The 19,286-nt window shown below is 35.9% G+C and overlaps 1 protein-coding gene across 1 annotated transcript in view; it reads left to right on the forward strand.

Moving 5' to 3' along the window:
- Nucleotides 1–19,286, forward strand: part of Bicd1 (BICD cargo adaptor 1) — a 148,333-nt gene that overhangs the window by 110,955 nt on the left and 18,092 nt on the right. The window contains exons 8-9 of the mRNA XM_052175363.1: nt 718–911; nt 18,861–18,869. Coding sequence (XP_052031323.1) covers nt 718–911; nt 18,861–18,869 — 203 coding nt within the window. The remainder of the gene's footprint in view (nt 1–717; nt 912–18,860; nt 18,870–19,286) is intronic.

Consider the following 19,286-nt stretch of genomic DNA (forward strand, 5'->3'; position numbering starts at 1 on the left):
TTCTGTTAATGTTTTTGCTGCTGTTTGTGTGCATAAATATGTCTCTTCCTAGCCTCCAACCTAAAAATGGATAAAGTGGATATTAAAAATGAATATCAGCGAACATGGGCTATAATTTTAAAATTCATATCTCTGGAAATTATGCTATTTGTCATTTTTTTTATGTCATTGGGCAAAGATATGAGTTTGTTCTCTTAGGAAACGCTTGTCCATAAGACTAAAAGTGATGACTAATTGAAAGGTTGTGGTTATATTTCATACAATGGGATAGACTATGTATAGTCCTTTTCTTAAAAGCAAGTTTTTGTGCCTTTTTTCACTAGTCATGTTAACATTGCTCAGAAACCACTTTTAAGAATTTTAGTGACTTGACCTTGTGATCTCTTACCAAGTTCTGGTTGCTGAGTTACTTGCCCTGTTTTTAGTTACTATAGTTAAAGTTGTTAATTTGAGGAGCTTTCATTTAAAAAGACATATATTTTCTATTTGTGGTTCAAAATGTCTATAATAAACTTCTATTCCAGTATTCAGCGTAGTTTTCAAAAAGAGTTGTATCCTGATATGAAAACTAAAGAATTAGAAAAAATCTTGATTTTCATATTTAAAAGATAAATTAAATGCCAATATGACTAATGTTGTCACTGGTGAGGTGCTGAAAGATAATTAAAGTCAAACTTTTTTGTTTCCTGTATGTATTTTTCTTGGATCTCCTGCAAGACAATTTTCACCTTCCCTTTGTGATCAGAGTCGTCCCAGGACTTCAGGGGCTTCCTACCTACAGAATTTATTAAGAGTTCCCCCTGATCCCACCTCCACAGAATCATTTCTTCTGAAGGGTTCCCCTTCCATGAGTGAACTCATCCAAGGGCATCGGCTCAGCAAGGAAAAAAGGTTAACCGTGGCTCCACCAGGTAAACACTTTTTCCTTGGGTGCATGTGATGCAAATGACAGTTAAGTCGACAGCTCTCCTCTTCTCTAGCCCACAGTTGGACTGGGACATGGGACTTCCGCCACTGAAGTGAAAGCTCCCTTATAGTTAAGTTCCTGCTTTCTCTTTCCATAGTCAGAATCCAGGCATGCCTTGGGATTCTTCAGGAGTTTCCCAGTAGCCTAGGAAGGAGAAGGAGGGTTGGATAATGGGATAGGCAGAGAGAAGGAGCAGCAGATACAACATAGGACTATACAGTTCAGTTGTTCATGGCTGTTCCATCTTGGGTAGTTTTGTTTTCTCTTAACATTTTCAATGTAATTTTAGCAAAAGAAGCCATATTTATAACAAATTTTTAGGGGTAATTTCTTTTTGTAGTATCCAGAATATCCAAATCCTTAACAGTTCTACTCCTTGGGAACATTCACATTTTCATATGATACTCTGATAGTGACACTTGATTAATTATCAGTGTGCCACAGTTTACTTTAGCCATTTTGTACTTTTCTGTTTTCCCCCATGAAAATGTCTAAATAAAAATGTGGTTTATGCCTCATCCAGTAATGCAGATTATACCTCATGAAGTCCCTGCACAGATCAGAGGTGGAAAACAAAGTCCATAAAGCAAAATAGGACAAGGACAGCCATTAGTTTTAAACTGCAGGGACCATAAATTAAAATGAGTTAAAATAGTTGTTAGCATTGACAAGATCAGGAATGCCACATGAACATCTGTATTTTTGGCCTCTTTTGAAAGATTTCCGGATGTGTGGCAGCTCCTGGCTTGTTCTGTATTCAAGTCTGTCAGCAGTGCTGTGAGACAGGGCAGGTTCTGTACTTGGCTATAGTCCCTCCCACTTCCTATTGGTTCTATCCAGCCTTCTGTACTTGCTCCTCCACTTAGTCTCTGAGAATGCCACCTCTGACAAATTTTACTTTAATTTTTTTTAACTTCAGATTTATCTTAATTCTTTTTGTATAATAATTCTTAATTATTCTTAATTCAAACCCCAAAGCCTTTGAATGTCTGTTTTCTTAGCTGATTTATGCTGTCAGCATACTGATCAGGGTTAAATATGTGGTCAGTGAGGCCGGAGAAATGGCTCAGTGGTTAAGAGCATTTGGTCTTGCAGAGAACCTGAGTTTGTGTCCAAGCACGCATACAGTAGGTAGATGCAGATCCAAGGAACCATACACCCTCTTCTGACCTCCATGAACATTAAGCACACACATGGTTCATGTACATAAATGCTGACAAAATATACATAAAAACAAAATAAATACATTTAATACAAAAATCCTTTAAATGAGGTCTTATTGTGTAGCACATGTTTAATGTTCTAAGAATTTTTGAGGAAACGAGTAATGCTAATGATTAAAAGTTTTTTAAAAATAGCTAATATTTATATATTCATGCATAAATTACATACATATGCACATGTACACACCTATATACAAACATATACATATATCTGTATATACATATATATAAGTAATTACTCTCCTGGGTATTTTTACTCTCATAACCTACTTCCTATTGTTTTAGATTCTTTTAAAAAGCACCTAAGTAATCTGTGAACCACTGAAGTAATGATTTATCAGGGTACCTAATGTGGGTAAAACTCACAAAAAGTTTTCTAGCTTACTAAATGGGATTTAATAGTTCTGCCTTCTTACAAAATATCTAGTATGATTAATAAGTAGTTCTGTTGTATTTAAATATAAGGTAACATATTAATAAGATTAAAGTTAAGAAATATTAGCAACAACTGTTTTCATCATTGTATAGCTGTTTGGTCCTTATGTCCATGAATATGTATTTATATTATTATCATTACATTGTGGAAGCTATTAATATTATGTCATAAACTTTTTTAGTATGTAGTTTTAATATGCAACATGCTATTTTTGAGCATATGTTTATTGTATGACTAAATTTAACTAAACATTTTCATTAGTTCACATTTATTATTTTTTAGGGAAAACACTTTTTTCATGTTGCTACTTAGTTTTACTTTTAAGATTAATTATTATCTTTCAAGATTTATTTTTATTATTTTAAAATTATGTGTATATGTGCACATGAGTGTAGGTGCCCTTAGAGGCCAGAAGAGAGCATTGGATCCCCTGGAGCTGGAGTTACTGATGATTGTGAGCCTCCCAACATGGATGCTGGGAACTGAACTTAGGTACTCTGAAAGAGTAGTATGCATCTTTAATTGCTAAGCAATCTCTCCATCCCTTAGTATTTTATTTTTATTTCATATGCTATTATCCTAGCAATTGTTCTCTCCACCCCTATCCATTATCTTGTCTATGTAGGACCCTGCTTGGCATAGCTTCATACTTACAACTTCTCATCTTTTTTGGTCTTGTGCTCAGAAGTAAGATGATGGGCTAAAAGTTGAATATGTTTATATTTTTTGCTCCATTTTGGCGTTGCTTTAGAAAAATCATATTATACTATCTGCCTTATGAAACTGTTCACACATCCTAAGTATTTCTAATAATTTACATACTCTTTAATTTCTTCAGTTTTAAGATACTTAGCATACATGGGTAAAAGTACCATTACATGGTCTAAAAATTCTTTAGTTTTGAGAAACTAGAAAATATCATTAGATATGAGTATTATACACAGGATCAGAGCTATAAATACCATAGAATTCATAATCATCTAATAGATCTAAAAGTTGTTTTCATGATAACAGGTTGATCAACTCTGTGTTTCTAGTTATTTATTTGAAGATAAAGTGAATGAGAGACAGGGTTGCAGATGCAGGAGGGTCTCTGTGAGTTCTAGAGTTCCAGAACAGCCAGGGCTGTGACACAGAGAAACCCTGTCTCAGAAAGAAATAAAACAGACAAGCAAAAAGAAAACGAGAGAGAGAGAGAGAGAGAGAGAGAGAGAGAGAGAGAGAGAGAGAGAGAGAGAGAGAGAGAGAGAGAGAGGAGGGGGAGACTTAGTCAGGTTTTCTATTCCTGCACAAACATCATGACCACGAAGCAAGTTGGGGAAGAAAGGATTTATTCAGCGTACACTTCCACACTGCTGTTCATCACCAAAGGAAGTAAGGACCGGAACTCAATAAGATCAGAAAGCAAGAGCTGATAAAGAGGCCATGGAGGGATGTTACTTACTGGCTTGCTTCCCCTGACTTGCTCAGCTTGCTTTCTTATATAACACAGGACTACCAGCCCAGGGATGGCACTACCCACAGTGGGTCCTCCCACCCTTGATCACTAATTGAGAAAATGCCTTACAGCTGGATCTCATGGAGGCATTTCTCCAAGGGAGGCTTCTTTTTCTGTGGTAACTTCAGATTGTGCCAAGTTGACACACAAAACTAGTCAGAGGAGAGAGAGAGAGAAAGAGAGAGAGAGAGAGAGAGAGACAGAGACAGAGACAGAGACAGAGAGACAGAGACAGAGAGAGACAGAGACAGAGACAGAGAGGGACAGAGAGACAGAGACAGAGAGAACCAGGAATAATTTCTATTACATATTATGAAATCAACCAATTTATTTGTTGATTTTTTGATAATTTCTTATTTATGTGTATGAGTATCTCACCTGCATTTATGTCTATGTACTATAGGCATGCCTAATGTAGGCTTTGAAGCTAGGAGAGGAAGTCAGATCCCCTGTTACTGGGGTTACAGACAATTGCGAGCTACCATGTGGATGGAGGGGATCAAACCCTGGTCCTGTAGAAGAGCAGACATCTACTTATCCCCCAAATAAATCTTAATAAATTCTTATCAGATCAATATTTTCTAAAAGATTCTAGTTTGGATTACTATAGAAATTGATTAATCACATACACCAAGCATAGTTTCCAGAAATACCTACTTTATTGACAATATATATTAATTTTGTTAATGTGAAATATTGTTTGAAACATATTTAGTTTTATTCATGTTTTTAATATAAGTTATCGACTACTATAAAAATTTCTGGCAGCAATATATAATTATTTTTAAGAAGCAGTTCCCTATTTTAGAATTTTTGATAAACATTTTATATAATAAATATTTGACATATTTTATTTTAATAAACAGATAAGGATATTTATTTTTCTGTCTTGGGGAAGAATTCTGGCCTTGCCTGTGGCTTTGATTCATTCTTTACTCATTTAGCTCCTGAAATCTTATAACTTCTTGTAGTGGCAGTTGACTTTATGGGTTTTTTATATTTATTATAATTTTATGTGCATAGGTGTTTTGCTTGCATACATACAAGTGCACCATATGTATACAGTGACTGAGAAGGCTAGAATAGAGTATCCTGGAATACAGACTGTTGTGAGCTGCCAGGTGGTTGCTGGGAATGGAATTCAGATTCTACAAGAGCAACAGCAACTGGTATTAACTGCTGAATCCTTGTCCTCAGCCCCTTAATTTCTTGTTCTTGACATTACGAAATCTCCTGGCACATACTCTAATGTGTCTTAGTCTGTTATCAGCTAAGCTGAGAAATGATTCCCAACTTTGATGAGATTGAATCAAAAATGGATTCTATTGTGACAAAGGAGTTTATAATAAGCAGGTTGTATTACTAGTTATTTCATATTAATGCCCTATAATATAATGCCCTAATGAGGAATATATATTAATTATACCTACTATCTTACAAATCCAGTCATTAACCAAAATTAGCCCACCAGAATATAGAAGAAATTAACACATTTTACAAGAAAGATATATTGTTTTTGTACTAAAGACCTGATTTTGCAATACCTTTGCAAGATGAACAACAAATTTCAAACCTAAAAATTAAATTTTCACTCTGGTTTTGAATTGATATCCTAAGAAGTTTCTTTTTCATATTGTGTTTTTCACATAAGAATTTTTCCCTTGGAAAAATTGTTTTTCTTTTCTTTCTTTTATTTATTTATTTATCTATCTATCTATCTATCTATCTATCTATCTATCTATCTTTAATCTTTTTTTGCAGTCCAATCATTATGTCCCTTCCTATCTGCTCTTTAACAGTCTCCAAGAGGATATCCCACCACCACAAACCTCCATACCCCGACAGGCCTCCCCATTCCCTGGGGCCTCTAGTCCCTTAAGGGTTATGTGCAGTCTTTTCTCACTGATGTCAGACCTGGCAGTCTTCTGCTGTCTGTGTGTCTGGGGCCTCAGACCAGCTAGTGTATGCTGCCTAGTGGGTGGCTCAGTGTCTGAGAGATCTAGGGGTGTAGGTTTGTTGAGACTGCTGGTTTTCCTATGGGGTCGCCTCCTCCTCAAATTCTTCCAGCCTTTCCCTAATTCAACCACAGGGGCCCAGCCCAGTTCATTGGTTGGGCCTAACTATCTGCTTCTGTCTCAGTTACCTGCTTGTCGGGCCTCTCTGAGGGCAGCCATTCCTTTTTATATTGTTTTGATTGTTGTCATTGCTCTTCCCTTCCTCTCCATCCTGTCTCTTACTTCTTTGTGATGTTCCTGAGCTAATGTGAGAGAATGTTATTGTTCTGAAATGTTATTTTTGTTCTTTAATATTTTGAATTTTGCTGATTTGAAAATCAATTCACCAAAAATACATTACCCTTAGACATGCAGTCACTGTATTAGATCTGCAGTCAACATATGCACAGTTTTACACTGAAAAATTGCCTTTTTCATTTCACTGTGTCTAATTAGACCTTTTTTCTGTTGTGCTGCAAACATTATATTATTAAATTTGTTCCAAAACCACATTTCTTTTATTAACCAAATGCTTACTCATTCTTCAAAATTTAACAAAATTATCCGGTATGTGTCAGGCACTTTTCCTGAACAGTCCTTACCACGTTCTTCCTGAAAATCAGAATATAGTAAGAGAGATAGACAGGCAAACAAATGATGATGTTAACAGATATTCTTGTTACAAAAAAGAACACTAGAAATATTAGGGATATTTTCCCACGAGAGACACAGGAATTGACTGTAACAGGTGCCTAAACTTTACTAAGGAGAGAAGAGGGTAGCAAGAAGCGAAGGATACAGATGTGGATGTTGAGAATGTAGAGATGTGGGTGTGTGCAGTGAAAAGATAGGGGTGCAGATACAGATAACAAGTTGTGGGTGCTGACGTGGGCAGTGAGAAGATAGGCAGTGTGTAGACGTGAGTGAAGATCATTGAGAAAGGAAAGGGACTCAGTTTGTACAAAATATTTAGTTAGAACTTGGTCAGGAGTTGAAATGATGGAAAGGAAAGGAAGAGACCAGAGAAGAGAGGTCTTGATGGAGGTAAACAGACTATTTGTCCTGAGCTTAGCTAACAAGCTTATTTTTATTTTTTAGGTTTTCTTTTTAGGGTGTTGTGCCTACCTATATATCTGTATACCACGTGAATGACATGCCCACAGAGACCAGGAGAAATCTTTGACTTCCCTAGGGCTGGATATACAGAGACTTTTGAGCCGTGCTTTGGTTGTTGGTAATCAGATCTAGGTCCTCTGGAAGAGCACCCAGGGCTCTTATCCATGTAGCCATCTCTCCAGCTCCCACAGCTAACAGTTTAAAAACTAAGATCACTTGTTCATTATGCAAAGCAATCTAAATAGGTTGAATATGTGTAGCACCTGAGTAAAGAAGCAGGTTTGAAATATGAGATGAAATATTTTAATTACAAATGAAATATGAGGTAAAGATATTAGGGATTATGAAAATGAAATTTAGTGAGTCCTTTGTGCACACAGCTTGTTTTTATTACCTCTGCCCCTTTATCTTTCTTATTTTGTATGTGGAAAACCGTAGTAAATGTTTCTTAAATCTGTTTCCTCAACTAACAGTCTCAGTAGTTTGTTCCTCTTCACACATTTTAATTTTCTATAGAACCTTTTCTGTTTATGTGTATTGCACTTCATCATACCACTGTCCTGCATTTTCTTGACTTAGTAGAAACGATGTTCTGTTTAAATTTGTGGTCTTTCCAAACCCACTCTGAAGGAGTGGACCCAGACATTAAATGCATATTCTATTGATCTATACTCTCAGCTCAAACATATACTTTTTTAGGCTTTTTCTTTAGTTTGTACAGAATTCTTCTTGTAGGAGATGGCTTAGGCATTGCGTGTCTATGGTTTGGCATCTGCCAAAACAAAAATTAATTCAAATACTAATTCACTCATGGTATAGCACAGTTGTGGAACACTGTCTAGCATCCTTCATTGCTTCATTGATTACCACAAAATTACCAGCCATATTTCCTTCCATCTTGTCCTAACATAGTACACAAAAAAATCAATTCAGATTTCAAATAGTAGTGAATCATGAATGTTGCACACCATATTTTCTTCCACTTTAAGGGCTAATGATGAGATTTTTTTTTAAAAAAGATTTATTCATTTTATGTATGTGAGTACCCTGTAGCTGTCTTCAGACACACCAGAAGAGAGCATCAGATCCCATTACAGATGGTTGTGAGCCATCTTGTGGTTGCTGGGAATTGAATTCAGGATCTCTGGAAGAGCAGTTCGTGTTCTTAACTGCTGAGCCATCTGTCCACCACCATGGTGAAAAACTTTGTTGCAGGAGAGTATAATACATTTAAATATCTTTTTTCTTTCTTTAAGTATTTCTTTGGAAAGTTTATTTCTACACTTGAGCATAGAATGATCTTGAGCATAGAATGATCTGAATTGAGATATATAGTATTAAGTAAGGTTACTATTTGACAGATACTGTTTCTCATTCTAATAGCAGACGATTAATTGAATACTGAAAAATACCATAATTTTTTTCTAGATATTTCCCCCCTCCCTTTTTTCTTTGAGACAGGGTTTCTCTGTATAGCCCTGGCTGCCCTAGAACTCACTCTGTTGACCGGGCTAGCCTTGAACTCAGAGATTCACCTGTCTCTACCTCCTGAGCACTGGGATTAGAGGTGTGTGTCAGCACTGCCCAGCTTCTAAATACTTCTATATTTTCCATATTTAGATACATATTAAAGTTTATCCTCAAGTTTAACATACTGCTTTTAACAATTTGCTTCATAAAAATATTTTCAGACTTTGGGGATGAGGAGAAGGATGGCTCAGTGGGCAGTATAAGTATGAGGACCTGAGTGAGATCCCCAGAGCGCATGTAAAAGCCTGGCAGGATAGTGCCTATCTATAATCTCAGTGCCATGCGGAAGCCAGAGACAGGTGGATCCTGAGAACTTGCTGCTAGTCAGCCTAGCCAAGATGGAGAACCCTATAGTCAACAAGAGAACTTCTATCCACCCCTCTTTCCCTAAAATGTGAAATGTGATTGAGGAAGACACACTCCCAATGTTAGCATCTGCACAAATACATATACTGGTGAGTATACTCACACACATACCACATCCATACATAATAAATAAGTTAAAAATATTTTTGTAATTCTAATATTTCTATCCTTTTATTTTCTTATAAAAGCATATGTGTCCATTTTACCATCATATACATAAGTGTGAACATCATGTATATTATCATTATTTTATTAAGTCTTTCTAATATCACCTCCACTGGGGAGAAACAGCAGCTTTGCCCTTTGTGTTCACAGCCCTTTGATGCTTGATTTCTCTTGTAAGCTCCTTATGGGTCCAAACCACTTTGGTCTTTAAATCTCGGGATCACACAAGTACCTAGAATACAATACCAGTCACAATGTAGGTACTCACTGTGTTGAATAATATGGGTATAAATTGTGCACAGTATCTCAAGTTTATTAGCTACACATCTAGTTCTTCTGGTATATAATATATGTGTTGCAGACATGACTTAAGATAGATGATGCATTAAATGCTACTTGGCAATTTTTGAATTTTATTTCTCTATAAAGAAAGTAGACCTCTGTTTGGCAGTGGTGGTGTACACCTTTAATCCCAGCACTTGGGAGGCAGAGGCAGGCAGATTTCTGAGTTCTAGGCCAGCCTGGTCTACAGAGTGAGTTCCAGGACAGCCAGGGCTACACAGAGAAACCCTGTCTCCAAAAAAAAAAAAAAAAAAACAATAGGGTTGTTCGGTTTTCTGGAGTCTAACTTCTTGAGTTCTTTATATATATTGGATATTAGCCCTCTATCTGATGTAGGATTGGTGAAGATCTTTTCCCAATTTGTTGGTTGCCGATCTGTCCTCTTGATGGTGTCCTTTGCCTTACAGAAACTCTGTAACCTTATGAGGTCCCATTTGTCAATTCTTGCTCTTAGAGCATACGCTATTGGTGTTCTGTTCAGAAACTTTCTCCCTGTACCGATGTCCTCAAGGGTCTTCCCCAGTTTCTTTTCTATTAGCTTCAGAGTGTCTGGCTTTATGTGGAGGTCCTTGATCCATTTGGATTTGAGCTTAGTACAAGGAGACAAGGATGGATCAATTCGCATTCTTCTGCATGCTGACCTCCAGTTGAACCAGCACCATTTGTTGAAAAGGCTATCTTTTTTCCATTGGATGTTTTCAGCCTCTTTGTCGAGGATCAAGTGGCCATAGGTGTGTGGGTTCATTTCTGGATCTTCAATCCTGTTCCATTGATCCTCCTGCCTGTCACTGTACCAATACCATGCAGTTTTTAACACTATTGCTCTGTAGTATTGCTTGAGGTCAGGGATACTGATTCCCCCAGATTTTCTTTTGTTGCTGAGAATAGTTTTAGCTATCCTGGGTTTTTTGTTGTTCCAGATGAATTTGATAATTGCTCTTTCTAACTCTGTGAAGAATTGAGTTGGGATTTTGATGGGTATTGCATTGAATCTGTATAGTGCTTTAGGCAAAATGGCCATTTTAACTATATTGATTCTACCGATCCATGAGCATGGGAGGTTTTCCCATTTTTTGAGGTCTTCTTCCATTTCCTTCTTCAGAGTCTTGAAGTTCTTGCCATACAGATCTTTCGCATGTTTGGTAAGAGTCACCCCAAGATACTTTATACTGTTTGTGGCTATTGTGAAGGGGGTCATTTCCCTAATTTCTTTCTCAGCCTGCTTATCCTTTGAGTATAGGAAGGCCACTGATTTGCTTGAGTTGATTTTGTAACCTGCCACTTTGCTGAAGTTGTTTATCAGCTGTAGGAGCTCTCTAGTGGAGTTCTTTGGGTCACTTAGGTAGACGATCATGTCGTCTGCAAATAATGATAGTTTGACTTCCTCCTTTCCAATTTGTATCCCTTTGACCTCCTTATGTTGTCGAATTGCCCGAGCTAGTACCTCAAGTACAATATTGAAAAGATAAGGAGAAAGGGGGCAGCCTTGTCTGGTCCCTGATTTCAGTGGGATTGCTTCAAGTTTCTCTCCGTTTAGTTTGATGCTGGCTACCGGTTTGCTGTATATTGCTTTTACTATGTTTAGGTATGGGCCTTGAATTCCTGTTCTCTCCAAGACTTTAAGCATGAAAGGATGCTGAATTTTGTCAAATGCTTTTTCAGCATCCAATGAAATGACCATGTGGTTTTGTTCTTTGAGTTTGTTTATGTAGTGGATTGTATTGATGGATTTCCGTATATTGAACCAACCCTGCATTCCCGGGATAAAGCCTACTTGATCATGGTGGATGATCGTTTTGATGTGTTCTTGGATTCGGTTGGCAAGAATTTTGTTGAGTATTTTTGCATCGATGTTCATAAGGGAAATTGGTCTGAAGTTCTCTTAGACTCCAGAAAACCGAACAACCCTATTAAAAAATGGGGTACAGAGTTAAACAAAGAATTCTCACCTGAAGAACTTCGGATGGCGGAGAAGCATCTTAAAAAATGCTCCACTTCATTAGTCATTAGGGAAATGCAAATCAAAACAACCCTAAGATTTCATCTTACACCAGTCAGAATGGCTAAGATTAAAAATTCAGGAGACAGCAGGTGTTGGAGAGGGTGCGGAGAAAGAGGAACACTCCTCCACTGCTGGTGGGGTTGCAAATTGGTACAACCACTCTGGAAAGCAGTCTGGCGGTTCCTCCGAAAACTGGGCACCTCACTTCCAGAAGATCCTGCTATACCACTCCTGGGCATATACCCAGAGGATTCCCCACCATGTAATAAGGATACATGCTCTACTATGTTCATAGCAGCCCTATTTATAATTGCCAGATGCTGGAAAGAACCCAGGTATCCCTCAACAGAAGAGTGGATACAAAAAATGTGGTATATCTACACAATGGAGTACTATTCAGCCATTAGAAACAATGAATTCATGAAATTCTTAGGCAAATGGATGGAGCTAGAGAACATCATACTAAGTGAGGTAACCCAGACTCAAAAGGTGAATCATGGTATGCACTCACTAATAAGTGGTTATTAACCTAGAAAACTGGAATACCCAAAACATAATCCACACATCAAATGAGATACAAGAAGAAAGCAGGAGTGGTCCCTGGTTCTGGAAAGACTCAGTGAAACAGTATTTGGCAAAACCAGAACGGGGAACTGGGAAGGGGTGGGAGGGAGGACAGGGGAAGAGAAGGGGGCTTACGGGACTTTCGGGGAGGGGGGGCTAGAAAAGGGGAAATCATTTGAAATGTAAATAAATTATATCAAATAAAAAAAAAAGACAAAAAAAAAAAAAGAAGAAAAAAAAAAAAAAAAAAAAAACAAAAAAACAAAAAAAACAAAAAAAAAAACCCAAAACAACAACAACAAAAAATAAACAAAAGAAAGTAAACCTCTGCCATAACTATACTCACTCAACTTTGTATCTTTATAAAAGCATTCTATACATATGCAAGCAATTACATTATGAATTATCTGCATATATAAATACATACTTTATATGTATTATTAATAGCACTGGTACAACCATAAACATAGTTTATGAGGGCTATTTTTCATATTATATCTCCCTCTTTCCTAGCAGCTCATCTTTTTTTGTTTATGTTCAGCCATAGGAAACTATCCAACTGAAGAAAAATCTTGAAGAAAGTTTGAAATACTTCTCTGTGTAAAATTGGAGTATTTATTCACAGATGACAAAAATTATAGCTGTCAGACTGTATAACGTTTAGACTAGGGCTACTAAAATGAGCAGCACATATACTTTAAAACTCTGTAGTAGGGACATTAGAAAAAAAAGTTACTCATCTTAGCTTTAACAGTATATTTTATTTACTATAGTCATAATAGTATCTCAGTAGGAGGTTCCACTATTTGTTTCTTGATTTTGAGATGCTGTGTCTCCTCTGCAAGCAAATTTTCAGTTGAACCAGTCATGTTCCAAGTCTCCACTAGCATTGTGTACCATTCAAGACCTTACTTCTAGTAGTTTTGATTAATAGAATTTCTGAATGTAAACTTTTGTTTTTCACTATGCTTTCCTGGCTGGCCTATAACTCACTATGTATATCAGGCTGAACCCATAGAAATACACCTGCCTGCCTGTGCTTCCAGAGTGCTGGGAATATAAGCCCAGCTAATTGTAACTTTTGGTAACTAATTTCTAATTTTTAAAGTAAGAATTAAAATGGTATATAATTTTTTTAAAATTGAACTATTGGATTAATTATTTGCTGCTGTATATTGATTCTTCATTGTTTTTCTCTGATTTATAGTATTGTTCTTCTAAATACATTAAATGTTTGCATATCTTTTTTTCTACCTCTTTTTGTTACTAAATCTCATTTGCATTATAGGAACTTAATCCATGATGTTCACACAAATGTTAAAAAGATGTATTCTTTAATGATTTTCATAATAATAAAATAATTTTTTTAATTGGTATAGTCATCAAGTTGTAGAGAAGATGTATTTCTTATTTTAGTCAGGGTGTACCTTGAAAATGTTCTAAGTTCATTTTGTCATTTAAAAATGGCAGCATTTAATGACACTATATATAGACTGAAAATACACTAAGCTCTTTCAAGGTGTATTCTTAGTGTGTTTCTTCTTCCCAGAATGAAAGAAAAAATAAGGATAATACCTAGTAAACCATTCCTTACTGTAAAGTAGATCCAGTTGACAAATATGTCGATAATGGACCTGTTAACCACACTTCTATCACTTTTTGTTTTCTACTACTTCCATCAGATAGTCCTGTCCAGAGCTTGCATTTTCTTAAATATTCCATATTCCGAACCTGAGATTTAGAAATGAAATAAAATATGATAAAAGGATATAATTCCTTAATTACTGGAAGAACAATATGATAATTCCACATCAGGAGTGTGCATAGAACTTTAGATTGTACTTTTCAGCCTGTGTTATTTAGCTTTACCATATAATTTAAAACTTAAAGTTTAAAACTTGAAATTGTATTAAAATTTGATTAAACCCATTAAAATTGAAATTTCCTTATTTAAATCCTTAAAAAAAACATAATATTAAAGAAAAAATAAGTTTTCTATTAAAAATGAAAGAAAACATTTTTTGTATTCTTAATTGTTGAATATTTGCAGACCAAAAGTGATTGGGGTCTACTTATATTTACTAAAGTCTACACACATGATGTTGAAAATCAGGGCCCCTAGGATGAGGCTGTGTCTAAAGGGCAATGAGGAAGAAGAGATAAACTTTGACCTGTGTGAGGCTGAGGAAATCCTAGGCAATAACTCCTGTAGTCTTCACTTTCTGGTCCACTTAAAAAACTATCAGCCAAAGACACAAATACAAAAAGAGACACTTCTAGAGTTCATTCTGAGTCACAGATTCTGTTTGAGATATACTAAAGTGAATACCTCCATCAAGTAATAATAAACTAGTCCAACTACAAATTGAAACAATTGTACATTTTATATTACCACTTTTTTTTTCTGTTTGTGCTCACTACCATTAAGGCTTTGAGAACAGTCTTTATTTCAAACTGAAATTAATTGCTTACCTATAACTGCTGACCTTTAGTTTCTCTACTATTTTTTGTACTAGGAGATTGATACTTACAATGGCTTGCCCTTGGTATTACTTTCATTCCAAAGACCTGCATGTAAAGAAGAGTCCTGGTAGCCAGCTGTGCCATTCCTACTGCACTCCAGAGGGAAATAAATGGCCATTAGTATCTTCTATGCTATTATACTATCATAGTATTCAATTCACTCTAATAGTACTCATAGGTTGTAGTCTGTCATTTGTTCTCATTTCACGTTATAACATTATTTATTGAAACAAACCTTTATTTTTTCCATTTGTCTTTTTTTTTTTTTACCAAAAAATTTTTTTCATTCGATATATTTTTTATTTACATTTCAAATGATTTTCCCTTTTCTAGCCCCCCACTCCCCAAAAGTCCCATAAGCCCCCTTCTCTCCCCCTGTCCTCCCACCCACCCCTTCCCACTTCCCTGTTCTGGTTTTGCCAAATACTGCTTCACTGAGTCTTTCCAGAACCAGGGGCCACTCCTCCTTTCTTCTTGTACCTCATTTGATGTGTAGATTATGTTTTGGGTATTCCAGTTTTCTAGGTTAATATCCACTTATTAGTGAGTGCATACCATGATTCACCTTTTGAGACTGGGTTACCTCACTTAGTATGATGTTCTCTAGCTCCATCCATTTGCCTAAGAATTTCATGAATTCATTGTTTCTAATGGCTGAATAGTACTCCATTGTGTAGATATACCACATTTTTTTGCATCTACTCTTCTGTTGAGGGATACCTGGATTCTTTCCAGCTTCTGGCAATTATAAATAGGGCTGCTATGAACATAGTAGAACATGTATTCTTATTACATGGTGGGGAATCCTCTGGGTATATGCCCAGGAGTGGTATAGCAGGATCTTCTGGAAGTGAGGTGCCCAGTTTTCGGAGGAACCGCCAGACTGATTTCCAGAGTGGTTGTACCAATTTGCAACCCCACCAGCAGTGGAGGAGTGTTCCTCTTTCTCCACATCCTCGCCAACACCTGCTGTCTCCTGAATTTTTAATCTTAGGCTATTTGGCTTTACCTGAAATTTTATGTACAACCTGTACCTTGCAAAGGGTCTTTTCCTATCTGAGAAAGCATATTAAGAGAAAGCCATAGTTGCTACCAGAGAAAGCCAGTCTCTAGGATAATCATTTGTTTCTTTGTCTATTTAGGCCCACATACATAAAAGAGATACACATTGAAGAAAACATTAAGGAGATTCTACCAGTGCTGAGGTTGTCATTATGTAAATTTATGTTATATTCACCATTATTGGATCTGGGGAATCCTTGTTAAAAACAACAACAAAACAAACAAACATCCCCTATATTTTCCTTTTCTCCCTTTCTCTCCCCTTTCCTCTTATCTTTCCTTTTTGGTATTACATAGCCTAGGCTGACCTCAAAATTACTATAAAGGCAAGAGGGATTATCTTGAACTTCTGATCCTCCTTCCTCCATCTCCTTAATTATGAAATCACAGGTATATGCCACCATGCCTAGTTTATGCTGTGCCAGGGATCAAACTCAAGACTTTGTGCATATTAGACATGCTTTATACCAATTAAGCTGCATTATGTTTCTAAAAACATGTAAAATATTTCAGTATTTTATAGCATAGTTCCCAAGAAGAGGGATTATTTTAATAGAAAAAGGGAAAACACTCATTTTCTAGGCTATGTCTATAATTGCAGCATTTAGAAAACAGGTAGGAATTCAAGTTCAAGACCAACCTGAGTAGAATTCAACCAAAGTTATATAACAAGTCTCTGTTTAAAAAAAAAACTAAGTTATCATGAACTGAGTATACAGAAGATCAGTGTTTCTGGATTCACTATGAATTCTTAGTATGTTAGATTTTAGTTTTTTCTCAGGACATTTATTACTTTAAAATATGACTACTAGGCTGGAGAGATGGCTCAGCAGTTAAGAGCATTGACTATTCTTCCGGAGGTCCTGAGTTCAGATCCCAGAACCACATGGTAGTCCACAACCATCTGTAATGAGATAGGATGCCCTCTTCTGGTGTGTCTGAAGACAGCTACAGTGTACCTACATATAATAAATAAATCTTTTTATTTATTAGTATATATATATATACATATATATATATATATATATACACATATACACATACATACATACTACCTTTGAAATTGTATGCAAAGGCTTACAATCTAATTCATCAATGCTTTGTAGTATTTAATCAACCTAGCAGGCATCCAAAGTCCTCTGAATCATCATAGTGAGGAATGGACCTTTCTGCATTCTAATTCTAGATTTAAAGTCCTTTCTGAGTTTATAGTGAATTGTGTAGGGGCTACAGGAAAAGTCTAAGGTCTTCTATGACCATGGTGCAAATTGTGTATAGCTGTGATGTACCTGGAAGGCTTATTATAGCTACTTTTTATTCTTTGATTTTTTTAAACAATATAGTGAAAATACAGTTACATAGCATTTTTAGATAGACTACTTATGATGATCCGTGATTTCAAATTGTATTGCTAATCAACTAGAAAAGATTCATTGTGTAATGTAGTCACTAAAGGACTTTGTAGCACTCCTTCAACCCTGTGGGTTTCTTCTAGCCTAGCTGTATTTTCCTCTTCCACATACTTTCTCTTTAATCATCTGTTGATTTTGTTAAGATTTTTGTGGTTTACGTTATGTCTAAAAGGAATAAGATAAAAAAGAAAAGCTGCCCAAGAAGAAGGAAGGAGTGGCCCCAGTCCTGGAAAAGCTCAGTGCAGCAGTGTCGGGGAATACCAGGACAGGAAAGTGGGAAGGGGTGGATTGGGGAACAGGAGGAGGAAAAAGAGCTTATGGGACTTTCGGGAAGGGGGGATCCAGGAAAGGGGAAATCACTTGAAATGTAAATAAAGAATATATCGAATAAAATACCCCAGGCAAAGCAAAAAAAAAAAAAAAAAAAAAAAAAAAAAAAAAAAAAAAAAAAGCACAACTCAAATAGTTGATTTTAATCTTTTATTTGCTGGCTTTAAACATTCTTAAGTTGGGCTTGGGAAATTGCTCAGTTGGTAAACTATCTGCCAGGCAATCATGAGGATCTGATTTTGGTCCCCAGAACAGGGCAAGGTCATGTATGCCTTTAATCTCAGCCTTGGAAGGAGGAATAGACATGGTAGATAGATCCCTAGTACTGATTGGTCATCCATCCTAGCCAAATCAATAAGTTTCAAATTCAGAGAGAGAAACTATCCTCTCCACCCCCATGAAAGTATAAAGTCATAAAGATATGCTATAGTCATGTTATTCATTGTCTTTTGGTAATCACCTTTTAGCTAAATATAAGGTCAGTGATATGCACTTAGATTTCTAATGTAAGGATTTTGTAAAAAGTCCCATAAAAGCCATTTGTCTTGCCTTTAGCCACTACCAGAGCCCAGAAATTTTCTCATTTTTTTTTAATTTAGATTATGTATTTCGCTTTAGTAATGCAGTCAACAAATTGGATTGCCTGTCTATGGGCTGCCTCTAGAATTGTCCTCATGTGATTACCTCAGTTAGCAAATATTCTTTTTAAAATGTGCTAGATTCTGTTACTCTTAAACACTTATTTGATTTTTCATTTAAATATTTATATAAAATATGTACATATATTTTGTAGGATAATGACTTAGAAAAGGACTGTTATCTTAACTGGATTTATTTTTAGTGAATGTAAAAGTTGAAGGCTTTTTGTTAGCTTTTTTTAGCCGAAAGGGGCATGCTTTTCTCATGCTAAGAACTTGTTTACTGTTCTATTGCCCACATTTTCCAGTCTTTAAATTCTAAACTGTTCCCCAGTTTTTAATCACATTTAAAATTATGTCTTACTACTAATACAAATATAGTCTCTGGCCAGTTTGGTCATGAGGATTGAAATTAGAAATGTAGAATAAGAACATGTACCATTTTCTTCTGGTCCTGTGTTACTCACGTCCTTGGTACATGTGTCCTAGTGAGTACACTGTTTAGTTCATCTTAAATACCTGGTTTTGGCTCTCCAAGCAGTCTGTTCTTTACCTCAATTCATAGAATACTTTGGAAAACAGTATAGTTCTTTACTCTGAGTAGGTATTTTTGGAATAAGCCATACATAATGACCTTAGACTCAGTTAAACATGATTTTTTTCTCTTTTTATGCACTACTTGACATCCAAAGCAAAAAGAGGTAAGTTGGTTATAAACATCTAGGTGAACCATATTTTCCATAATAGATTTAGTCTTGACTCGCTTTGCCTGAAATAAATTTCCATAAATCAAATATTTTTACATCGAGAAGCTTATCACTGTAACTTCCCTTAAAAATGTGTAAGAACCTTCTGTAAAATTGTATTTTTAAAAATATTATTTAAAATATTGCTTTTTCTGTAAATTCTGATTTAATTTAAATCTTAGTACATTTGGAAACACTTCATTTAGTCTGGATTATTGTTTGCCTGATAATGTGTATTGCACATTATATGAACTTCTTTCTTAATATAAGAAAAACTAAAACACAGAACAAAAGAACACCACAACGTACAAAACCAAGAAACAACTGGTACTGGGAAAGTCTTTAATTTTGAGATACATTGATCAGCTGAAG

The sequence above is a fragment of the Apodemus sylvaticus genome, chromosome 2 (assembly GCF_947179515.1).
Source record: "Apodemus sylvaticus chromosome 2, mApoSyl1.1, whole genome shotgun sequence".
Taxonomy (NCBI): Eukaryota; Metazoa; Chordata; class Mammalia; order Rodentia; family Muridae; genus Apodemus; species Apodemus sylvaticus.